Raw genomic sequence first — 20,878 nt, 5'->3', positions numbered from 1 at the left:
TCCCAGGAAATTTTTATTAATGTTAGGAGAATTCAAGGTTATCTGCCTGCAGTGTACAGAGATGTGTTGCCACTCAGGTGCAGCATGGTGGTACAGTGGCTAGTGCTGATGCCTCACTGTGCAGGGACCTGGGTTTGATTCCTGGCTTGGGTCACTCTCTGTGTGGAGTCTGCACGTTCTTCCCGTGTCTGCGTGGGTTTCCTCTGGGTACTCCAGTTTCCTCCCACAGTCTGAAAGTTGTGCTGGTTAGGTGCATTGACCCGAACAGGCTCCAGAGTGTGGTGACTAGGGGAATTTCACAGTAACTTCATTGCAGTGTAAATGTAAGCCTTACTTGTGACTAATAAATAAACTTTTAGGTCATGAAATCACCCTGTAATCTCAACTTAATATGCTGACACTTGTGATATTGAATCTTTCGGTTTACTGGTTATCACTTGGTGTTTTCATTATTTGTTTAATCTAAACTAATTCTGATTGTAATCTGAAAATGTTTTATTGCAACATTAGAAAGCTCTGCAGATTAGCACACTGTCCCTTTAGCATTTGGTTTAAAGAAGTGAATCATTCCAGCTCCTGGACTCACTATAAGAATTCCTCAGAGCATATATTAGGCTCAGCTTTCTTCAGCTGCTTCAACAATGACCTTCCCTCCATCATAAGGTCAGAAGTGGAGATTGTTCACTGGTGACTGCACAGTATTCCGTTCCATTGCAATTCCTCAGATAACCAAATACCTAGCAAGCAATAGCACCTGGACAACATCCAGTCTTGGTGTGATAATTGTCGAGTAATATTTATGCCATTCTAGTACCAAGCAATGGCCATTAGAACAGGTGAGTTGACCACCTCACCTTGACATTCAACATTTGCAAGTTTCCCACTATCAACATCATGGGGGTCACCATTGACCAGAAACTCAACTGGAATTAGATTAGCACTGTGGCTACTATAGCAGACCACTGACTGGATATTCTACAGAACCTGATTCACCTTCAGACTCCCTAAAGCTTCTCCAACCTACAAAGCACAGGTCTGGAGTGTGATGGAATGTTGCCCATTTGAATGGATGAGACTGGATCAATGTGCCATCCAGAACAAAGTGGTCGCATGGCTGGAATTTTGTACACAATCTAAACATTCACAGGTCCCTTGCGACTGCAGTGGGATGGACAGGAGCAACTCGACGTGACTGCTGGCTACTTTGACACCAGCTCTCAAAATGCACCATCTCTACCACCGTGACAGACAAGTGTGTCAGGTGCAAGGGAATGCTGGACTAACCCCAAATAGAACTTCCAACCAAACTAAGAAACGAATTAACTTTCAAAATTTGTTGAACATATAAGTGATTACCAGCAAACAAATATGACTGTTATGCTCATAAGTAGTAAATTCATCTGGAACCAAAGGGGTAATTATTTTAGGTTGATCTTCATCGGAGGTACCTCTCAACCCCATGAAGATGCAATGGATTCCTCATTTACATCTTCACCACAGTCCAGCTACTTTTGCTAATAAGGTACATTGTAAAGTCTTTGTCTAAAAACTGATTCAAGCCAGATTTGTTCAGCCCTGCAGTGCATCATTTGGCTAGTCTCAGTATATAACTGTTAAACATAACGTCCCATCTCTTTTTGCTCCCTAAGGTCACTTCCTGTTCTATTTCTTCAATTTATCAATACTTTTCCACTATACTTAGATCCCACCTTTAACTATTTTACTCTCATGAATTAATGTGATGTGTTTAATTTTAGATTCCATTGTACAAACCAGTTTTACAGAGGCTCAGTTCATTCATTCTCTGCCTTACCTGGAATGACTGAGATTAAAAATGGAACACTTACACCTGAGGGAGATAATTGTCATCTCTCTTCCTGTGACAAATGTGGTCATCTTATGTCATTGAGGAATCACATCTGGCATTTCAGGGCAACTTTTAATTTTAGCCTCTTTATAATTATAATGGCAGCAACTGAGTAAAAAGACAATAATTTAATCTGTCAATTCCAATGATCTGTGGATCCTTCAAATGATCTCTGGATTCTTCAGGAGATCTCTGGATTCTTCAGATGATCTCTAGATTCTTCAGATGATCTCTAGATTCTTCAGGTGATCTGTGGATCCTTTAAATCCCATCAACAAGAAAATGAATCTTCCTGCCATTTGGCTTCTTTTGTTGTAGATAAGTTATCTTGTCAGACTTTAGGGCAGGTTGAAATTCAGAATGTCAACCAGAAGATGAAATTACAGCATCACTTCATTGATACGTGCACTTCACATTTATTGGGCCAGAATCTTGTGGAATAATAATGGTACGTGAATGACGCACACCATCTATCATCTTGTGGCAAAGAAGGTTTCTCTGTGAATTCCATATCACCACAAGTTGCTAGACAATTTGAAGCACTTTATGAAAGTGGCATTGCAATAATCCCCCTTTGACTTTCATGAAATTGTTATCAGTGTATATCATTTTCTATTAAACTCACCACACAAAGTTAAGACCAGTATTTTACAGAATAAGTGTCCCTTAAATTGCCTGATAATTATTAATAACTGCCAATTAACCTCTGGCCCAGAAAATGAAGTTTTAAAAGTGTTCTTTTAAAAGTGCTCCTTCAGATAATAATGAATTATTGGAGACTTTGACAATGTCTAGTTATATAATTTGATGATCTTTAGTCAGCCTTGTGTATGCAAGCTTATTTAGTCCACAGCACTGGAAAGATGTGAGGGTCCTTGAGAGGATACAGAGATTTACCAAAATGGTTTCAAGGATTTTACAGACAAGGTTTGATTGGAGAAGGCGTATAAGATTAGGATGGATTTGGATAGGGTAGATGGGGAGAAGCTGTTCCCATTGGCTGATGTTACAAGGACTAGGGGACACAGGTTTAAGCTTTTGGACAAGAGATACAGGGGGAATGTGAGGAAGAAACTTCTTTACACCACAAGTGACAATGACCTGGAACTTAACGCCCGTAAGTGTGGTGAAAGATAGGTACAGAGGAGATGTCAGGGGTAAGTTTTTCACTCAGAGGGTGGTGGGTGCGTGGAATCGGCTGCCGGCGGTGGTGGTGGAGGCGGATTCGATAGGGTCTTTTAAGAGACTTTTGGATAACTACACGGGACTTAGTAAGATAGAGGGTTATAGGAAGCCTAGTAGGTAGGGATATGTTCGGCACAACTTGTGGGCTAAAGGGCCTGTTTGTGACGTAGTTTTTCTATATTCTAACATCAATTAATTGAAAGGAAATTAAATGGGCACTTGAGGAAAATAAACCTGCAGAAATACAGGTGTAGACCAGGGCTGACTGAACTGCTTTACTGAGAGCCGGCATTGGCTGATGGGCTGAATGGTCTCTTTCTGCACTGTAATGACTATGACAATGCCTAGTTAGAGAATACCAGGGAGCATACTCCTAACAAATTCTTGGCATTCCCATCCATTGGCCCCAAACTTTCTTATCCACATCCAGCACATCAAAAACAAAACCCTCCTGTAATATTTTTTATATATATTTGGAAATAATAATATCAGAACAAGCATGCTTACTTTTCAACTCTGCTCCCATCCTGACAAACAGAAAACAGTTTGAAAGTATGAGCGCTGAATTAAACTGTTGACGCAAAAAAGAACAACCATACAATATTGCAGAAGTACTGCAACTCTAAGTTTGATTGCAGAACCTGTTGTACAGGCACAATGTCTGCAAACCTATTATCTTTTATCTGATTAATCATCTGACCACTCAGTTAAAGGACAATTAAGGGCAATTTCATGATGCTTAATAGAACATCAAAAAATATTCCAATTTTGTGTGTTGGGTTTTTGGGTGAGGAGTTAAATGAGTGGCCTGGACAGGTTGATCAGAGTTACACTTCTGGTTTCAATACAAAAGCCCCAGTTTGCACAATCCCATTGCATCCTCTTCCTTGGTAGCATCCAGACCTTTTCTGCACTAACCTCAGTGCTTCATTGTATGGAAACCAGAATGACATGCCCAACATAATCCACATTTGATATCTCATACTCACAGGATCCCCACAGTGCAGAAGGAGGCCATTCGGCCTATTGAATCTGCACCGACTCTCCAACAGAGCATCTTACCCAGGCCCTATCTCTGTAACACCATGTATTTACCCCATTAATCCCCTTAATCTACACATCTTGGGACACTAAGGGACAATGCAGCTCGGCCAAACCGCCTAACCTGTCACCACGACATGAATTTAACATTATCTGTCTGCTTTTATATCTTGTTCCCCTGGAAATAAGCTCCCAACATTTACTTATTTTATTTTAAAGTCAGGGTAGATTCAGAAAAAATATTTCTGATGGTGGGAGAGTCCAGAACTAGGGGTCATAGTTTGAGGATAAGGCTAACTGAGGTGAAGAGATATTTCTTCACCCAGAGGTTTAGTTTAGTTATTTATTTATTAGTCACAAATAAGGCTTACATTAACGCTGTAATGAAGTTACTGTGAAATTCCACTAGTCACCACAGCCCAGCGCCTGTTCGGGGTCAATGCACCAAAGCTGCACATCTTTCAGAATGTGGGAGGAAGCCAGAGCAGCCACAGGAAACCCACACGGACATGGAGAGAATTTGCAAATTCCGCACAGACAGTGACCCAAGCCAGGAATCAACCTGGGTCCCTGGTGCTGTGAAGCAGCTGTGCTAATCATTGTGCCACTGTGCTGCTGGTCGGGTGGTGAATGTGTGGAATTCACTACCATGGAATGTAGTTGAGGCCAAAATGTTCTCTGATTTCAAGAAGAAATTAGACATTGCTCTTGGGGCTAAACAGGTCAAGGGATATGGGGTGCAGGGTGGCGGGGGATCAGGATATTGAATTTGCTGATCAGCTGTGATCAAAATGAACAGCGGAGAAGTCTTGAAGGGCCAAATGGCCTACTTCTGCTTCTAGTTTCTATATCTATCTTTTAAACCCATAACAAATTTGCTCCTTCTTTCACTGATCTCTTTGTTTCTTCCTCTTTTGGAGCAAAACAAATAAACTAACTCAGGTTAGCTCAGGGACAAAGAGGGGTAGCTCCCCAAAAGAAGGGGAAACAACATGAACAGAAGTACAAAGGAAATTTAAAATATCAAATCATAATGTGATTATTAGGGTCTGTAATGCACCACAGCCTCTGCGGTGCCCAATGGGCATGGAAGGCTTCAACTGTGCTTGTGGGCACCACACGCTCCCTCTCCAGGGACACCTGGCCGCGAAGGTAGCCGCGGTAGAGGGGCAGACAGTCAGGATGGACGGCCCCCTCGATCACCCGCTGCCTGGACCTGTTAATAACAAGTTTCGCCAGCCCCAAGAGCAGGTTCACCAGGAGGTCGCCATCCCTCCCCTCCCCTCTCTGCGCCAGGTGTCGGTAGATCAGGAGCGTGGGACTGAAGTGCAAACAAATCCCCTTTGTTTCTCGACCTCAGTGGGTGTCTTACCTTCATCAGTAATCTGTAAACTATCTGTGCTTTATATGCTCTGTCTGAGGCCAGAACTCTCCATTCACCTGACGAAGGGGCTAACCCTGAAAGCTTGTGAGTTTATTATCAAACAAATAGGTTGGACTAAAACCTGGTGTTGTCAGACTTTTTACTGTCTTACCTTCCACCAGTGGTGTGTCTGTCCTGTCTCCTGTGGGGATGAAGCACCTCACACTTGCCTGGGCTGCAATTGTCATTTCATCCTCCCCACTCTGCAAACCTTTCCACCTCAATGACCAATCATCAGTGATTTACAAAAACAGGAATTTAGATCCAGGGAACAAAATAAAACTTCTATTTAAAATTGCAATAGTTTGCGTCTTGCTGTGAGTGAGTTTGATCTGGAAGCAGAGTGTTTGGGGAAGTCTGTCAGTAACTATCGGAAGATTTGTGGAGTTTTGGGGGGAAGAGGTTTGCCGTGAGGATGATTTTATATTTTATATTTATCCTTACACCCTCCGTGTGGGTTCCTCCCTCCGCCAGCCCCGCATTCTCTCGGCGCCCGAGAGGCCTGAGGCCTAGGCTGCCGCCGTTGCTATGTTACTGGGTCTGTTGGTGAATCGCGCCGGAGCTGTCGATCGGGCGGGTGGATGAGATCGGTGATCCATTCCTCCGCCTGGAGGACCGCTGGACTGCCGCCGGGCGACGAAACCTCGCGAGAGTTGAAAATGCCCCATCAGGCTCCACGGCCGGTGTTTCCTTCTCTTTCGCCATCTTGACTCAGTGGTAAGATTTTGGCGGTGCGGGATTGGGGTTTAGTCCGCCCGATATCCGCGCCATCCTAGCCTCTGACATTGTTTGATCCCATTTCCTTTGAAGTATGTGATGTGAGGATCCGTCCGATGGGATTATTAGCGAGTGATTCCAGTGCTTTCCGTGTAAACATAGTGCTGGATTGTGCCCCCCCCCCCCTTCCCCGGTTTTGAGGAGTTGGTGTGGCTCATTTAGGAGAGGGGAGGCTGCAGAGCGGGGTTGGAGGCCCCGGGTGTGTTCAAAGCACCGGTTGCAGGGCTGGGCAATGCCTTTATTCCAGACGGCTGTCTCCCTCTCCTTGGCCTCAGTATTGAGCGGGGGAATGCGGAAACCGCTGGTCACAGCTGTATTGTCTGCTGGTGTACAAGCCTGCTGGGTTTCCTGCCTCTGCAGCTCTCCCTGCCCTGTACCTCAGGCAGTCCCTGGGGGTACAGGGTGATTGGCTTCCCCTGCAGGGTGGGGGTGTGTACAATCTGTCTCTGCCACATCTGGGGCTTGAAGAGTTGGCTGTGGGCTGGGCACCAGTCAAATGCCCCAGCAACATCTCTAACCTAAAATCAGAAGAGAGAATGCTGGAAAATCTCAACAGGTCAGGCAGCATCTGTAAGGAGAGAGCCTAACCCCTCTGAAGGGTTGCCCAGACTCAGTGTTGGTTCTATTCTCACCTGACGAAGGGACTAACCCGAAAGCTAGTGAGTTTACTATCAAATAAATCGGACTGAAACCTGGTGTTGTCAGACTTTTTACTCTATTCTCACCCCACAGATGCTGTCAGACATTGAGGCTTTCCAGCATTTTGTGTTTTTGATTCTAGCATCTGCAGTATGTTGCTTTTATCTCTAACTTGCTCCCTTCCTTTCAGGCATCATGGTGCGCATGAACGTACTTGCCGATGCCCTGACAAGTATCAATAATGCAGAGAAACGTGGAAAACGCCAGGTTCTCATCCGACCATGCTCCAAAGTGATCGTGAGATTCTTGACTGTAATGATGAAGCATGGTGAGATAATGTTTCATCCTGTTTTAGTCATTGAGTTGTACAGAAAGCATCATGTTAGTGCTGGCTATTGAGCACCTACCTCCTCTAATGATGAGGCTTTGGGATGTGCCATTGGTACAATGAAGATAGAGCTGCTTGCTGCAGCTGATGAAACTCAAGCCATTATCTTAACACCACCAAAATCTTACAATTCAGTAATTGTCCACCTAAAGTGTTGCAAACTCTGTTTAGATTGGACATTGTGCACTTTTTTAAAAATAAAAATCATTCATGAATTCTCTGGTTTCATCCCACAGTCCGAAAGATGTGCAGATTAGGTGGCTTGGCCATGCTCAATTGTCTGTTGGTGTTCAAAGGGAATTTTCACAGTACCTTCATTGTAGTGTGAATGTAAGATTACTTAAGAACATAAGAAATAGGAGCAGGAGTAGGCCATCTAGCCCTTCGAGCCTGCCCCGCCATTCAATAAGATCATGGCTGATCTGTCATGGCTCAGTTCCACATTCCCGCCCTCTCCCCATAACCCTTAATCCCGTCGCTTGTCAAAAACCCATCAACCCGCGTCTTAAAAATATTTAGCGAGGCAGCCTCCACCACCTCAACAGGCAGAGAATTCCAGAGATTTGCCACCCTTTGAGTGAAGAAGTTCCTTCCCAACTCTGTTCTAAACCCCCCCCCCCCCCCCCCCGCCCCCTTATCTTGAGGCTGTGCCCCCTAGTCCCACTGTCCTTTCTGAGCAGGAAGAGTCTCTCCACCTCTATCCTATCCATCCCATTCATCATCTTATACGTCTCAATGAGATCTCTCCTCATTCTTCTAAACTCTAACGAGTACAAGCCTAATTTATTCAGCCTCTCCTCATAGCTCAACCCCCTCAACTCCGGTATCAGCCTAGTAAACCTCCTCTGCACTCCCTCCAAGGCCAAAATATCCTTGCGTAAGTACGGCGCCCAAAACTGCACACAGTACTCCAGCTGCGGCCTCACCAATGCCCTATACAGCTGCAGCAAGACCTCCCTTGTGCCTAATAAATATAATTTTAACTTCAAAGGGGGATTAGTGGGGTAAACATTTATGATTATGGGGATAGGAGAGTGGGCCTGGTCAGGATGCTCTTTTAAAGAGTTGGTGCAGACATGATGGGCTGAATGGCCTCCAGTATTATAGGAATTCTATGATTCTAGGCCAGCATTTGTTGCCTTGGAGAAGGTGACGGCCTGCTCTTGCAGCAGCATTGCTTTGTATAGGACAGTGGAAGGTGTTTGTGTTTGTTTCTTGATACAAATCTTTCATTTGGAGAATATTTACAAGGTATTGGATGATTTCTTTTGTCTAAGATGTGTTTTTGTTCACAGGATACATTGGAGAATTTGAGATTATTGATGACCATAGAGGTGGGAAAATAGTTGTTAATCTCACAGGCAGACTGAACAAGGTAAAGAATTGAAAATTCAGTGTATGCTCACTAAGTTGTAGAGTACTGTTCTTCCCATAACTTCAGACTACTCCTGTGCTTGTCCTAGGAAATATAATTGCTTTCACCTTCCTCTGCTCACTTCAAAATCTTTGACATAAGCTGAAATATTTCATCCTCCCTGATTCATTCAGATTTTCTTTTGCTTTTGTTGCCATCTCTTAATGGCGGTTAATTTGTTTGCAGCATCCTTCTAAAAGCAGCAACACGCTGAACTGAACCTGTAATGATGATTTGAGGATAAATCAGATATTTAAATTAGTGTAGGCTAGGTATGTGTTATAATGTAATCTAATTTAAAGTATTGTTTTTGTTCCCTGACAGTGCGGTGTCATTAGCCCCAGATTTGACGTTCAAGTAAAGGAACTAGAAAGGTGGCAAAATAGTCTACTGCCTTCCCGTCAGTTTGGGTAAGTTTTATATAGATTCTTAAATATAGAAAATCCTGGTTAATGTCAAACAGGAGCGCTGCTCTGAAAGCTTGTGACTCCAAATAAATCTGTTGGACTTTAACCTGGTGTTGTGACACTTCTTGCTGTGCCCACTCCAGTCCCAACACTGGTATTTCTGCCTCATCGAATATCTTGGTAGATATTCTGAGTCACTGACATTGACTTTCATAACATGTTTGGATGATATTGAAAGATGTGCTGTTTTAAACTCGATCATCTGGTCTCTGCAGAAGGACCTCGACAAGTTAGGAGGGTGGGCAAGGAAGTGGCAGCTGGAATACAGTGGGGAACAGTGACATTGTGTACTTTGGAAGGATAGAGGCATAGACTAATTTCTGAATGGGAAAATGCTTAGGAATTCAGAAACACAAAGGGACGTGGGAGTCATTTTTCAAAATTCTCAAGGTTAACGTGCAGGTTCAGTCGGCAGTTAGGCAAATGCAATGTTAGCATTCATGTCAAGAGGGCAGAATACAAGAGCAGGGATGTACTTCTGAAGCTGTATAAGGCTCTGGTCAGACCCCATTTGGAGTATTGTGAGCAGTTTTAGGCTCCATATCTGAGGAAGGATGTGCTGGCCTTGGAGAGGATGCCTGGAATGAAGAGCTTGTTTTATAATTAGGTTGAGTTACACTGAGAATATTCCTTTTAGTCAATTTGAAGAATCTTAATTCCTGTCACCTCAGTATATGGAGATTTCATTTGCAGAACCCCTTGGGTTCCCCTCATTGGTGTTTCCGAGTATAGTATCTTCCAGCTACCTGGGTTCCGATATTAACTTTACATGCAACTTTCCAGACAATAGTGGACCCAGGATTATGGTAGCTGGTGCAACAGATTCCCTTAGTCGTAGCAAGTTTCTGCATTGACATCCAAGGATTTAATTCTCTTATCAGCCTGAGTGATGATTTGTGCTTTTGGTTACTTCCCATTTTGCAGTGCCTTCCCTCAGCAGCTCCTGCCCCTGCCCCACCTTTTCTCCTCTCTGCTATAGTAACCCAACTATTGCCAGAGCTCTGCCCAAACATCTGATGTTCCTCCCCCTCTCCAAATGAGGGGAACTGCTGCTGCTGATTCAGATGTGTAGAGGATTCGATCCCAAACTTTTAATAAGTTGAACTGTTCAGTTTTGATAATTATTATAATTAGGCTTCTCAAGTATACATAATTATGCATGTAGCATTTTGTTTTTAAAAAACATTTAGACAGTTACATGGGTACTATGGATATAGAGGAAAGTGGGCCAAATGCAGGCAATTGGAACTAGCTTTTGGAGTTTCAAAACAAAACAGTGGCATGGACAAGTTGGACCAAAGGGCCTGTTTCCATGCTGTGAACTTCTATGACTAGTGCTGTTGGACATAAGAGCAGAAGACAGAAGTGTCAGGATGATCAAGACTGATCTCAGGCTTCAATCTTTTCTCCTATTTCCCCATATATTCCTCTATTCTGGGAGCACCAAACTATCTTGTCTTTAAATACATCCACAACCCTGTGAGGTTGGGAATTCCCAAGATTCACAACCCTCAGTGAAGAAATTCCTCCTCATCTCTTGTCTGAAATCATTGGCCCCTCACTACCTCCTGTTCCAGACTCCCATTTGTCAGGGTATTGGTAATGGCAATGAAGCAGCTTGCTGGGTTTCTGGTGATTGCATGTTTGGTCAGCTAGACTGGATTTGGATAGATGGTTGGAGCTGCAGCTGTTTTAACCCAGGCAATGGGTATGAAATGCCTTCACCATGATGTGCATTATTCTGTTTCCAGAGTTGTTTGGCATTCACTTGTTCAAACTAAGCTTTTGAACAGCAAAGTCTGGATCAGTTAGCATTGTAGACAAAAAGATAAACTTATCAGTGATGTTCTTTGTGTCGATACAGCTTTAGATATCCCTGCTTACGGTGCACATTCTACCTCTTTATGTAATATGCTATCCTGGTCTTTGTGTGGTTTTATTTACTATTTCTAATTGTATTGGGTGTGTAATATTGTCCTTGACGAGAGTTATACCTCCCAAGTCTGAGTATTTTGTGGGTCTTCGTTGCAAAAGCCCCTGGAAAACCTTGGCGTTTGTTGATGCCCTGAAGAAATTCATCCTCTTAGACACTTAATGATTTAACCTTTTATGTTCTTTGGAAATAATTGCCATAATTTGAATTTAGAATACAATGTCTAATGTTAGATGTGATTGGACAGCTTGTGCTGAACAATTGTGTGTTAAGAAGTCCGCTAACTGCTAATTTGAGATGGTCAGTAAGATGCTATGTGGCTCATTATGCTTACTGGAATTTACACCTATTCGTACACAGGAATCTGTCAGCTGCAGACAAAAGGGATATGTCCAAGCATTTAACCACTTTTGAGTTGAAGCAAGGCATTGGGGACGGTAGTTCCCTGATTCATTCCTCATTTGAGCCCAACCTACACCCTTTCCTCTTCAGAATAATTATTTCTATTGAAATTTGGCATTCTTGTCTATCCTGATATGTGCAAGACAAAAAAGTTTCACAGTTTGTCTTTTCATTAATGCTCATTGGAAATGAGTACTCATTTTGATATTCTTCTAATGTCTGCTAGTGTTTAAGAAAGCATCTCTGGAGCAAAGTCTAACACCAGTTACTGTCCTTTGGTACTGATCCATTGATGTTACTACTTCATTTTGTCAAAAATAAAAAAAACTCTAGGCTCAGTGATCTTATTTACAACTAGTGTTTGAGCATCAAGGGACAGAAATACACACTTTCTGGTTATACTTTTAAGTGAAGGTGTCTTTGTAGTTGTGGGTGTTGCTGACAGAGCCAGTATTTGTTGTCTATTCCTAATTGTTCTTGAGCAAGTGGCTTGTCAGGGCCATTTCAGAGGAGAGTCAACCACATTACTGTGCGGTTTGAAGGTGTGTAGACAAAACGAGGGATGGCAAATCGCCTGCTCTAAAGGGCATTTCTAAATTACTTATATTCAACCAGAGACTTCCAGTAGTTTCATGGTCACCAGACCAGCTTTCAGTTCCAGATTTTATTGAATTCAAAATCCACCAGCTGGGATTTGAACCCATGTTCCCAGATCACTAGCTTGTGTATCTGGATTTACTGGTCCAGTGCATTGCCACTATGGTGAGGAAATACTTGCAGATTATACTGATTGGAATTGGAAGATTGAACTTGAACTGCAGAATTAATAGACAATCTATTAAATCCAAAATCTCACTAGTTTGCCACTTTTTTCAAACTCTAACTTGGAAATCTCGGATCTGAATGCTGTTCTAAGGTACACGATCCTCCCTCTTGACTAGACATCTACATATGTCAAGGTAGATGACCTATATTAAATGCTATAAATCAACGTAAGGACCTTTTGAACTGGACATGAGAAGTTTGTAAATTATCCCTTGAGGCCTGGGCTTTCCATCCTGAAGGGGAGAGTAAAGTAGCTTCAATCTTAATTTATTGGATATGTTGTTATAATGTTAGGAAAAAGATACAAGTCTGAGATCATGTACCACCCCAACTCAAGAACAGCTGCCATCAGTTTTGAATAGAGCTACCTTGTATTGAATCTATATTGCTGTACATGCTAGCTATGACCAACACTACATTCTGCACCCTCTTTCTCCCCTATGTACAGTATGCTTTGTATAGCATGCAAGAAGCAATACTTTTCACTGTATACTACATGTAACAAATCAAGCATAGCAGTCTTATAGGCTGCACTGAGAAGTGAATGCATTGTCGATACTTGAGGATTAATTGTTAAATTTAATGGAAAAGCAGGAAAACTAGCTATAATTCTAAAAATTCCAGTTATTTTAGTAATATTCTGGTTGAGGTGAATCCTTTTGGTTAACGGAGTGAGTATTAAGAACTTTCAGTATTGAGCATGTTGTTAATTGTTTCATTAGGACTGACTGTCGCACTGGGCGTACTTTAAATGGCTTTCTGAAGATTATACAAATTGTCAGAACTTTGTTTCAGTCACACAATCTGAGCGGGTTCTGTACACCTATTTGTCTGCAATTTTTGAAGTAGATGAAAAAGATTTGCTGTCTGCAGAATAGAATTGAGTGATGTAGGGTTTTGGGTACACCTGAACTTAGAATCCAGTTTGCAGCATAAAAGTTTGCAGGGAAATTTATAATGTGAAGAATAACATTTTGTTAACTTGATTCAGTCAAATCTTTTCTCGAAGCCGTTTGGAATCTTTTTTCTATTGGATGATGGTGAACAGTACCAACGATTGATTGCTTTTGCAGAATGGTTAAAGCCTGCTTTGCAGACACTTCTATACAAAAATACAATCAACCATCTAATTCTAGATTCTATAATGGCTATTGTTAGTTTTAATATAACTTATCTTGGATAATCATGTAGCTAAACCATGATTATTTTCTGTTTTGAAATGTCAGTTTAAAGTGGTGAAGGATTCAGCCTGGAATTAATAAAATTTTTTACAATTATAGGTACATCGTTCTAACGACCTCAGCTGGTATCATGGACCATGAAGAGGCCAAACGGAAACATACAGGAGGAAAAATCCTAGGGTTCTTTTTCTAAAATATGAAACCAGTCTATAATAAAACATTGAAACTATTTTGTTTTGTCTTTTTAAATCAGTCTGGGGATTAATGTCCAGAACAAGCAGGGGAATCTTTGTCTGGTGAACACATTGCAGATGTAGTTAAGAAATGCACTGAATCACATCTGCTTTTCTGAGCTTGCTGAGAATTTTCATTTTGATTGTACATCGAACTAGGAACAGGAGTAATCCCCCTTGAGCCATATTGCTGCAAAGAATTGAATTTGAAATTTAAAATTCAATCTAATGTGATCATGGTAAAGGTGTTGCTATAGTTCATCACTTCAGTGGGTTTTCTGGCATTCCTGATGAGAGGGTGACTGAAGCCACCAACAATTATTTGAAAGAGCAATACCCAGGGGATGGAACGTAGGGGAGGATTTTACAGCCTCACACAGGCAAGACCAGAAATTCCCACCCCAGGTCAAGGTTTCCATTGTCAGACCCTTGTTTGCTCCAGATCTGTGGCGGGCAAGATGGTAAAGTTGTGGCTGTAAACTGAGGTGTAAATGTGCAGTGGATAGCATATTCCACTAGGGGATGCCCTGCACTGTATCTGTAGAAAGTTATTAAATGATGGCTGTTTTCATTTAGTGCTATTAACCAACATTGCAATTTTACAATGTGGAAAATCCAAAAGACTTTTCTCCCTGGAGGCGTTCATTTTCAGATACATAGAACACTACAGCACAAACAGGCCCCTCAGCCCTCAAGTTGTGCCGATCACATCTATACCTAACAAGCCATAGAACTATCTGTAACTTCCAATGCCATTGGATCCCATATACTCATCCAGAAGTCTTTTAAAAGACCCCAGCGAGTTCACCTCTACCACCACCGATGGCAGCCAATTCCACTCACTCACCACCCTTTGAGTGAAAAACTTTCCCCTAACATCTCCTCTGTACTTGCTTCCCAGCACTTTAAACTTGTGCCCTCTCGTAGCGACCATTTCAGCCCTGGGAAATAGCCTCTGAGAATCCACCCTATTTATTCTTCTCAACATTTTATAAACCTCTATCAGGTCGCTTCTCAACCTACGTCTCTCCAGGGAGAAGAGACCTAGCTCCCTCAACCTATCTTCATAAGGCATGCTTCCCAATCAAGGCAACATCCTTGTAAATCTCTGCACCCTCTCAATAGCTTCCACACCCTCCCTGTAGTGAGGTGACCAGAAGACCATACGATAAGCCCTGCAACTATTAAGAACTATATACTTTGCATTCCTTCAGTATATTTAAGTTTCACTGCTGTTGTACTGAGGTCAGTGGTTGCCAGAAGGCACAGACCTGAATGGGAACACAAACATGAGGATCTGATGTTGGTGGTTAATGCTCAAAGCCTGTTGTATCATTCCACTCACCTGATTGTGGGCTCACTCCACTTGTTCATTCCCAATGGCAAACTCTTCTTGATCTTGTCTAACTTGGCCTTGGAATATATTCCAAGGGCCAGTCTCCACTGTTCTGTGTCTAAAAGCTTCTGGGAGAAAATAAATTCCCAATGCAATCTTAAATCGTGGCCCTTAATTTTTAATTAGCGTCCCTTGGCCAGCATTTATTGCCCACCCCTAGTTGCTCTTGAGAAGGTGGTGGTGAGCTGCCTTCCTGAAACTCTGCAGTCCATGTGATGTTAAGTGGCACAGTGCTTTGCATTACTACTCAACAGCACTCGGGATCCTGGCTTAATTCTGGATTCAGGTAATTGTGGAGTTTGCACATTTTCCCTGTGTTTGGGTTTCCTTACTATGTGTAAGTTAGGTTGATTGGCTGTGCTAAATTGTTCCTTGATGGCAGGGGGATTTAGCAGGGTAAATATGTGGGGTTATATGGATAAGGCCTGGGTATGATTTAGTGTCTTGATGGGCTGAATGGCCTTCTGCACTGCAGGGGTTCTATGAGCCACAATGCTGTTAGCGATTTCCAGTAGTAACATCAGCCAAGACTGCATTTCCAACACTGGGGTGTTGAGTTATTTGTCGCATCCAATGCACAATTTTAGCTGAAACTCTTAAAGATGCTCAAACCATAATCGTTGATATATCTTTCAGGTTAATTCCCTAATAGAGCAGACAGGAAACAAGTAGATATGTCCAGTCAGAAATGTGCTGCCCACCATATTAGTGAAGAAGAAAAAGTGGTGTTTGTGGTCTCTGTCGGAGTAATGTATTGGGTCCCTCTGACCTGTTTGAGGCACCCACTCGATTCATTGACCCTGAGTTAGCTGTGTTGTCACTCTGTTCATAGTGAAAGCAAACCCTGGAAAGGTGTGTCTCCCACTGAGTAAGTTACTAGAATGTGGAGCCAGGAGGAGGAGATGGGGTGTTGCCAACTCCATACCTATAGTTAAAGAATATGAATCCAGAATGGGAAGATGGTGGGGCAGTGGGAATGTCACTGGATTCCAGGGACCCAGGCTAACACTCAAATGGCACAGTAGCAGCTAGTAAAATTCCAATTCGGGTAATAAACCTGGAACATAGAGCTAATCATGAAGCCATCACCGATTGGTGTAAAAACCCATCTGGTTCACTAATGTCCTTTTAAGGAAGGAAATCATCTTTCTCTGGTCTGGTCTGGCCTACATATGACTGCAGAGCCACTGCAATTGACAAGGGCAATTAGGGATGGGCAGCAAATGCCAGCCTAACAACAATGTTCCGTGCGAGGATAAAAAGATGACACCACACCTTCCCACTGCTCCTTCCCTCTGACCCAGCCTCCTGCTCCCTGAATGCAGACTTGATGGGCTAAATGGCCTCCTGCACTGTAGGGATTCTATGACCCACAATGCTGTTAAGGAATTTCAGTTGTAACCTCTCCCAATAACAGCCTGGAATGTAATGGTGTGAATGGATCTTCTAGATATTGGAAGCCTGTGTACTGTTGTGTCCAATCACAGACAGTGCACTAATTGGCACTCCTGTAATGCATGAGAAATGTCTCAAATTTCAGCTGATACAAGGCAAGAATCACACAAAAAAAAATTGCCTTTTTTGTGAACTAAGTCAAATATTGGGAGTTGTAACAGAACATTCTCTGCTCCCTTGAGTACAAGATCTCATAGAAGGGGAGAATGTAATAGAAATGTCAATGTATCAAGTGGTTTTAGGGTTTATTGTGAGACATTTTCACTGATTAATGAACTCATTGCATCAATCAGGATTTGTACTGAAAGTCTAACGGGAGAAGTTAGCAATAACTAACATTTCTGGAAGAATGACCAGGTTTGAGGAAGTCTGAAGAAGCTGTTTGACTTTGTCTCCCTGAGATTGAAGGGTGCAAAATGTCTGGGACAGCAAGCTCAAAGGAACAAGACCAGGAAACCAAAAAACACCATAAAAATACACTTTGATAAACTTCATTAGCAACGCAAAAGGTATTAATAATAAAACAGCATCCTCATGATTGTAGCTAGCTCCCAAAATGTCTCTGCCTCAGGGAACTGTCCCCATGGGGTGATTCCACACTCAGTCCCAATTGGTGGCATAGGTCATGTGACCTTTACTCTGCTGTGTTGCCCTTAAAGGGACAATCACCACAAGACCAAAGTTGCGATTGCTGAAAATGTAAACCTGTAAGAAAAGTTTCAGCTGGGCCCTGCTAATCACCCAGTCACTCGACAAAAATGGTGGTGCTATGCCAGAAGAAACTGGAGCCCTGTCAGCTTCAACCTCAGCTCTCAGGTCAGATTATAAGTAGACAAAGTTTGTTCCCCATATCTGGTTCAAAGAAGGAAATGAAAGGGAAATATCATGAATTTACATAGCACCTTTCACAACCTCAGAATCACTCAAGATGTTTAACGGCCTGTGAAGTAATCCTGAAGTGTAATCATAGTCAAAGGACAATACAGTTCAGGAACAGGCCCTTCGGCCCTCCAAACGTGTGCCGCTCATGCGCCCAACTAGACCATTCATTTGTCTCCCTCTATTCCCAGTCTGTTCATGTGGCTATCTGGATAAGTCTTAAATGATCCCAGCGTGTCCACCTCCACCACCTTGTTTGGTAGTGCATTTCAGGCCCACACCACCCTCTGTAAAATACCTCTTCCTGACATCTGTGTTGAACCTTGCCCCCCTCACCTTGAACTTGTGACCCCTTGTGTTCGTCACCTCCGACCTGGGAAAAAGCTTTCCACTGTTCACCCTATCTATACCCTCCATAATTTTATACACCTCTATTAGGTCGTCCCTCAACCTCCCTTTTTCCAGAGAGAACAATCCCAGTTTACTCAATCTCTCCTCATAGCTAATGCCCTCCATACCAGGCAACATCCTGGTAAACCTTTTCTGTACTGAATTAAGAAATCTAAAGTGATTTGCATTGAAAGATACTGCCAGGTGTGAAAGAAACTGCAACAAAAAACTCTAAAGATATAAGAAATCCTACAGTACAGAAAGAGGCCATTCAGCCCACTGGGTCTGGACCAACCACAATCCCACCCAGGCCCTACCCCCCTATCCATACATATTTTACCCACTAATCCTCTCACCTATGCATCTACAGTCAATTTAGCATAGCCAATCAACCTAACCCACACATCTTTGGACTGTGGGAGGAAACCAGAGTACCCGGAGGAAACCCACGCAGGCATGGGGAGAATGTGCAAACTCCACACAGACAGTGACCCGAGCCAGGAATTGAACCCCGGTCCCTAGAGCTGTGAAGCAGCAGTGCTAACTACTGTGCCACCCTATCTCAAGCCGTTTTAAGGATTTTACCTGCACTTTGTGAATAAAAGCAGCACAATGAGATGGCAAAAATATATTTCAAAGTTTTATTTCAAGCTGTTCATTTTTACCAAATTCCTCAAATCTTGTGAACTGAAATGAAGTTAAAGTAGGTGTTTGATTTTACGATGTGAATTCAATTGACCTCTCAAAGGTTACCTTGTAAACACTGTTTTAATATCTCACTTTGCACCTTCAAGCATCTCTTTAAAAACTCCTGTATGTGACTGCTTCTCAGGTTTTCCCTTTCTGTAACTCCTTCATTTCTTCTCGAGTATTCGGAGAAACTCCTCTATCAGAGGAGAGTTATATAAATGCAAATTCCTGTTACTTAGCAACCGTTTCAGCTTATCCGATGTAGACAAACAGTAAAAGGTCCTGCAATTTAACGGCATGACATAAAAGACTCTTTGTTGGTTGATGGATTTATGGGCAGAATGGTGAAACTGAAATTTCCACTAAATTATGATTGCTGTGTTCCTCATTCATTCAAACATAGTTGATCTCTCTTCCTATTTGATTTGTCTTTCTTGTTATAATTGTCTTCCTGTTCCCCTTGCTCAATGTTTATCCTTCTCTCTGTCTTTCTCTCTGAGCCTCTTGCTTATATTCTCCCTGTTTTTTGTACCTGTATTTACCTCATTCTTCTACTGAGACCCTCCTGTGACTATATTTCCTCTCTCATGTGTACACTTTGCAATGTTTTATGTGCAGAATCCTGCCACAGTTCTGATATAAAACTTTGGCTAATGAACCACCTAAACTTTGGCTCAGGAATTAGAATGTCTTCCTCATAGGGCCTGCAAAGTAGGATCTCCATCCACATGAACCAAACGTGTGTGTGTGTGTGTCTTCAGGATGAACGTGTGAATAAAGTATCCTCTTTATTTTACCTTGTGAAAAATGTACTGTTGCTTTTATCAAACTGACCACACACAAAAAGAATGAAGAAACAGACAAATCTTCCTTTTCAAAAACACTTTGTCCGGAACTTTCTGGCTCTTCACCCTGGCGGAACGTTCTGAACTCACTGGCGACGCACCCCTGCTGAGGGTGAAGCCAATGGGGATTGGTGGTGGCAGGGATCAGAGGATTCCGCCGCCAGCCAATGGCGCGCTGTGAACGAGACACTGCGAGGAGGCCAAACAATCCCACTCTCTGATTGTGGGAAATTCCAGTCCTGCCTCATCCCTGCCCCGAACAAACTCACTTTCCCATCTCAGCCAACTCTTGTCTTCAGACAGCTGTCACATTAAATTTCTTTCGTTGTGGGATTGTGGGTGTCACGGGCTTGCCCGTCCCTGATTGTCCCTGACCCGAGTGTCTTCCTCGGCTGTTTCACAGTCCGCTGGAGTGAGGCAACTTCTTGCAAGCTGTGCCCGGCAAACTTTCTAATTCTGTATTTTACTCTCATTCTGTGCTTCTGAAACTTCATACTAACTCTTTTAAAACACTACATTCTACACTTCCTCACTTCCTTCCCTATAAAAGGTATGCTTTGTCTCTATAGCGCGTAAGAGACAATACTTTTCGCTGTATGATTATACATGTGGCAATAATAAATCAAATCAAAGAGTTAAGAGTCAACCACATTGCTGTGGCTCTGAAGTCACATGTAGGCCAGACTGGGTAAGGAAGACAGATTTCCTTCCCTAATCAACGTTAACAATGGTTTCATGGTTATCAGATATTCTTAATTCCAGATATTTTTTATTGAATTCAAATTCCACCATCTGCCGCGGTGGGATTTGAATTTGGGTTCCCAGAGCTGGGTTTCTGAATTAATAGTTCAGTGATAATATCACTAGGCCATTGCTTCCCCGGTTTTGTTTGTGTCACAATGATCTGCAGTAAGATCTTGCATCACCTCCGACAATGGAATACAGTCACTGTTTTGTGGGTAAAATAGATTTTTACTTCCAATATTTGAGGTGGGTAAAATATCAGCTCCGACAATGAAGTTAAATGAGAGGTGAACACAATATGACATTACCTGTGTTCTGGTTGAGCAGTTGTGCTATGAATATAAAATTGGTTTGTAACATCACGCATTTCTGCATTCACGTCTTTGAAAAAACTCCCGTCACAAATTTTACTCCTGCCCAAAACACATTGGAGACAGATGTCCATTTTACCAGTTATTGCTTATTTCCATTGAGTCAGCTCCCTAACCTGTAAACACGGCTTTCTAATGAGAACACATTCTCAACACTCATTTTCATTTGCTAATTTTTGTAATGTATTCATTTTCATTTAGGCAGTCATAATATAACTGAACACAAGAGCAAAACATCTGTCCCAATAGAGACTGAATTACCATTGTTGAAAATGGACTTTTTATTATTCTTTGTACTTGGATTGATTGTATCTCCCTGCGTCCGTATATCTA

At 42.4% G+C, this 20,878-nt stretch overlaps 2 protein-coding genes across 6 annotated transcripts in view; one reads left to right on the top strand and one right to left on the bottom strand.

Annotated features, from left to right (window-relative positions):
• Positions 1–6,104, bottom strand: part of LOC145355136 (uncharacterized) — a 38,490-nt gene extending 32,386 nt beyond the window's left edge. The window contains exon 1 of one of the 3 annotated variants that reach the window (XR_013888925.1): positions 5,629–6,104. Coding sequence is in view for 2 of the 3 variants with exons in the window: in XM_080207044.1 (XP_080063170.1) it covers positions 5,629–5,704 (76 nt within the window). In the remaining variant the exon portion in view is untranslated. The remainder of the gene's footprint in view (positions 1–5,628) is intronic. The other 2 variants (XM_080207044.1, XM_080207046.1) reach the window with 2 other exon arrangements.
• A 48-nt stretch (positions 6,105–6,152) lies between these two features.
• On the top strand, positions 6,153–13,771 carry rps15a (ribosomal protein S15a). Of its 3 annotated transcripts, none has more exons than XM_080207041.1 (5): positions 6,153–6,233; positions 7,123–7,260; positions 8,616–8,695; positions 9,059–9,144; positions 13,642–13,771. In XM_080207041.1, the coding sequence occupies exons 2-5, from the start codon at positions 7,128–7,130 to the stop codon at positions 13,733–13,735; spliced, it is 393 nt and encodes a 130-aa protein (XP_080063167.1). In that variant the 5' UTR covers positions 6,153–6,233; positions 7,123–7,127; the 3' UTR covers positions 13,736–13,771. The 3 variants fall into 3 exon arrangements, with proteins under 3 accessions (XP_080063167.1, XP_080063169.1, XP_080063168.1); XM_080207043.1 differs by lacking the exon at positions 6,153–6,233 and adding an exon at positions 6,305–6,325; XM_080207042.1 differs by lacking the exon at positions 6,153–6,233 and adding an exon at positions 6,341–6,361.
• The last annotated feature ends 7,107 nt before the right edge of the window (positions 13,772–20,878 follow it).

The sequence above is a fragment of the Carcharhinus amblyrhynchos genome, chromosome 18, assembly GCF_965287045.1.
Source record: "Carcharhinus amblyrhynchos chromosome 18, sCarAmb.v2.hapA, whole genome shotgun sequence".
Classification (NCBI taxonomy): Eukaryota; Metazoa; Chordata; class Chondrichthyes; order Carcharhiniformes; family Carcharhinidae; genus Carcharhinus; species Carcharhinus amblyrhynchos.
Note: the sequence above shows the minus strand (reverse complement) of the source record. Positions and strands in the feature narration are given on the sequence as shown.

Excerpts from the sequence above, each read along its gene's own strand:
- rps15a (XM_080207041.1), top strand. The coding sequence starts at position 7,128 with ATGGTGCGCATGAACGTACTTGCCGATGCCCTGACAAGTATCAATAAT. Across the intron at positions 8,696-9,058 it reads TCACAGGCAGACTGAACAAG|TGCGGTGTCATTAGCCCCAG; the intron begins GTAAAGAATTGA and ends GTTCCCTGACAG. Across the intron at positions 9,145-13,641 it reads CTGCCTTCCCGTCAGTTTGG|GTACATCGTTCTAACGACCT; the intron begins GTAAGTTTTATA and ends TTACAATTATAG.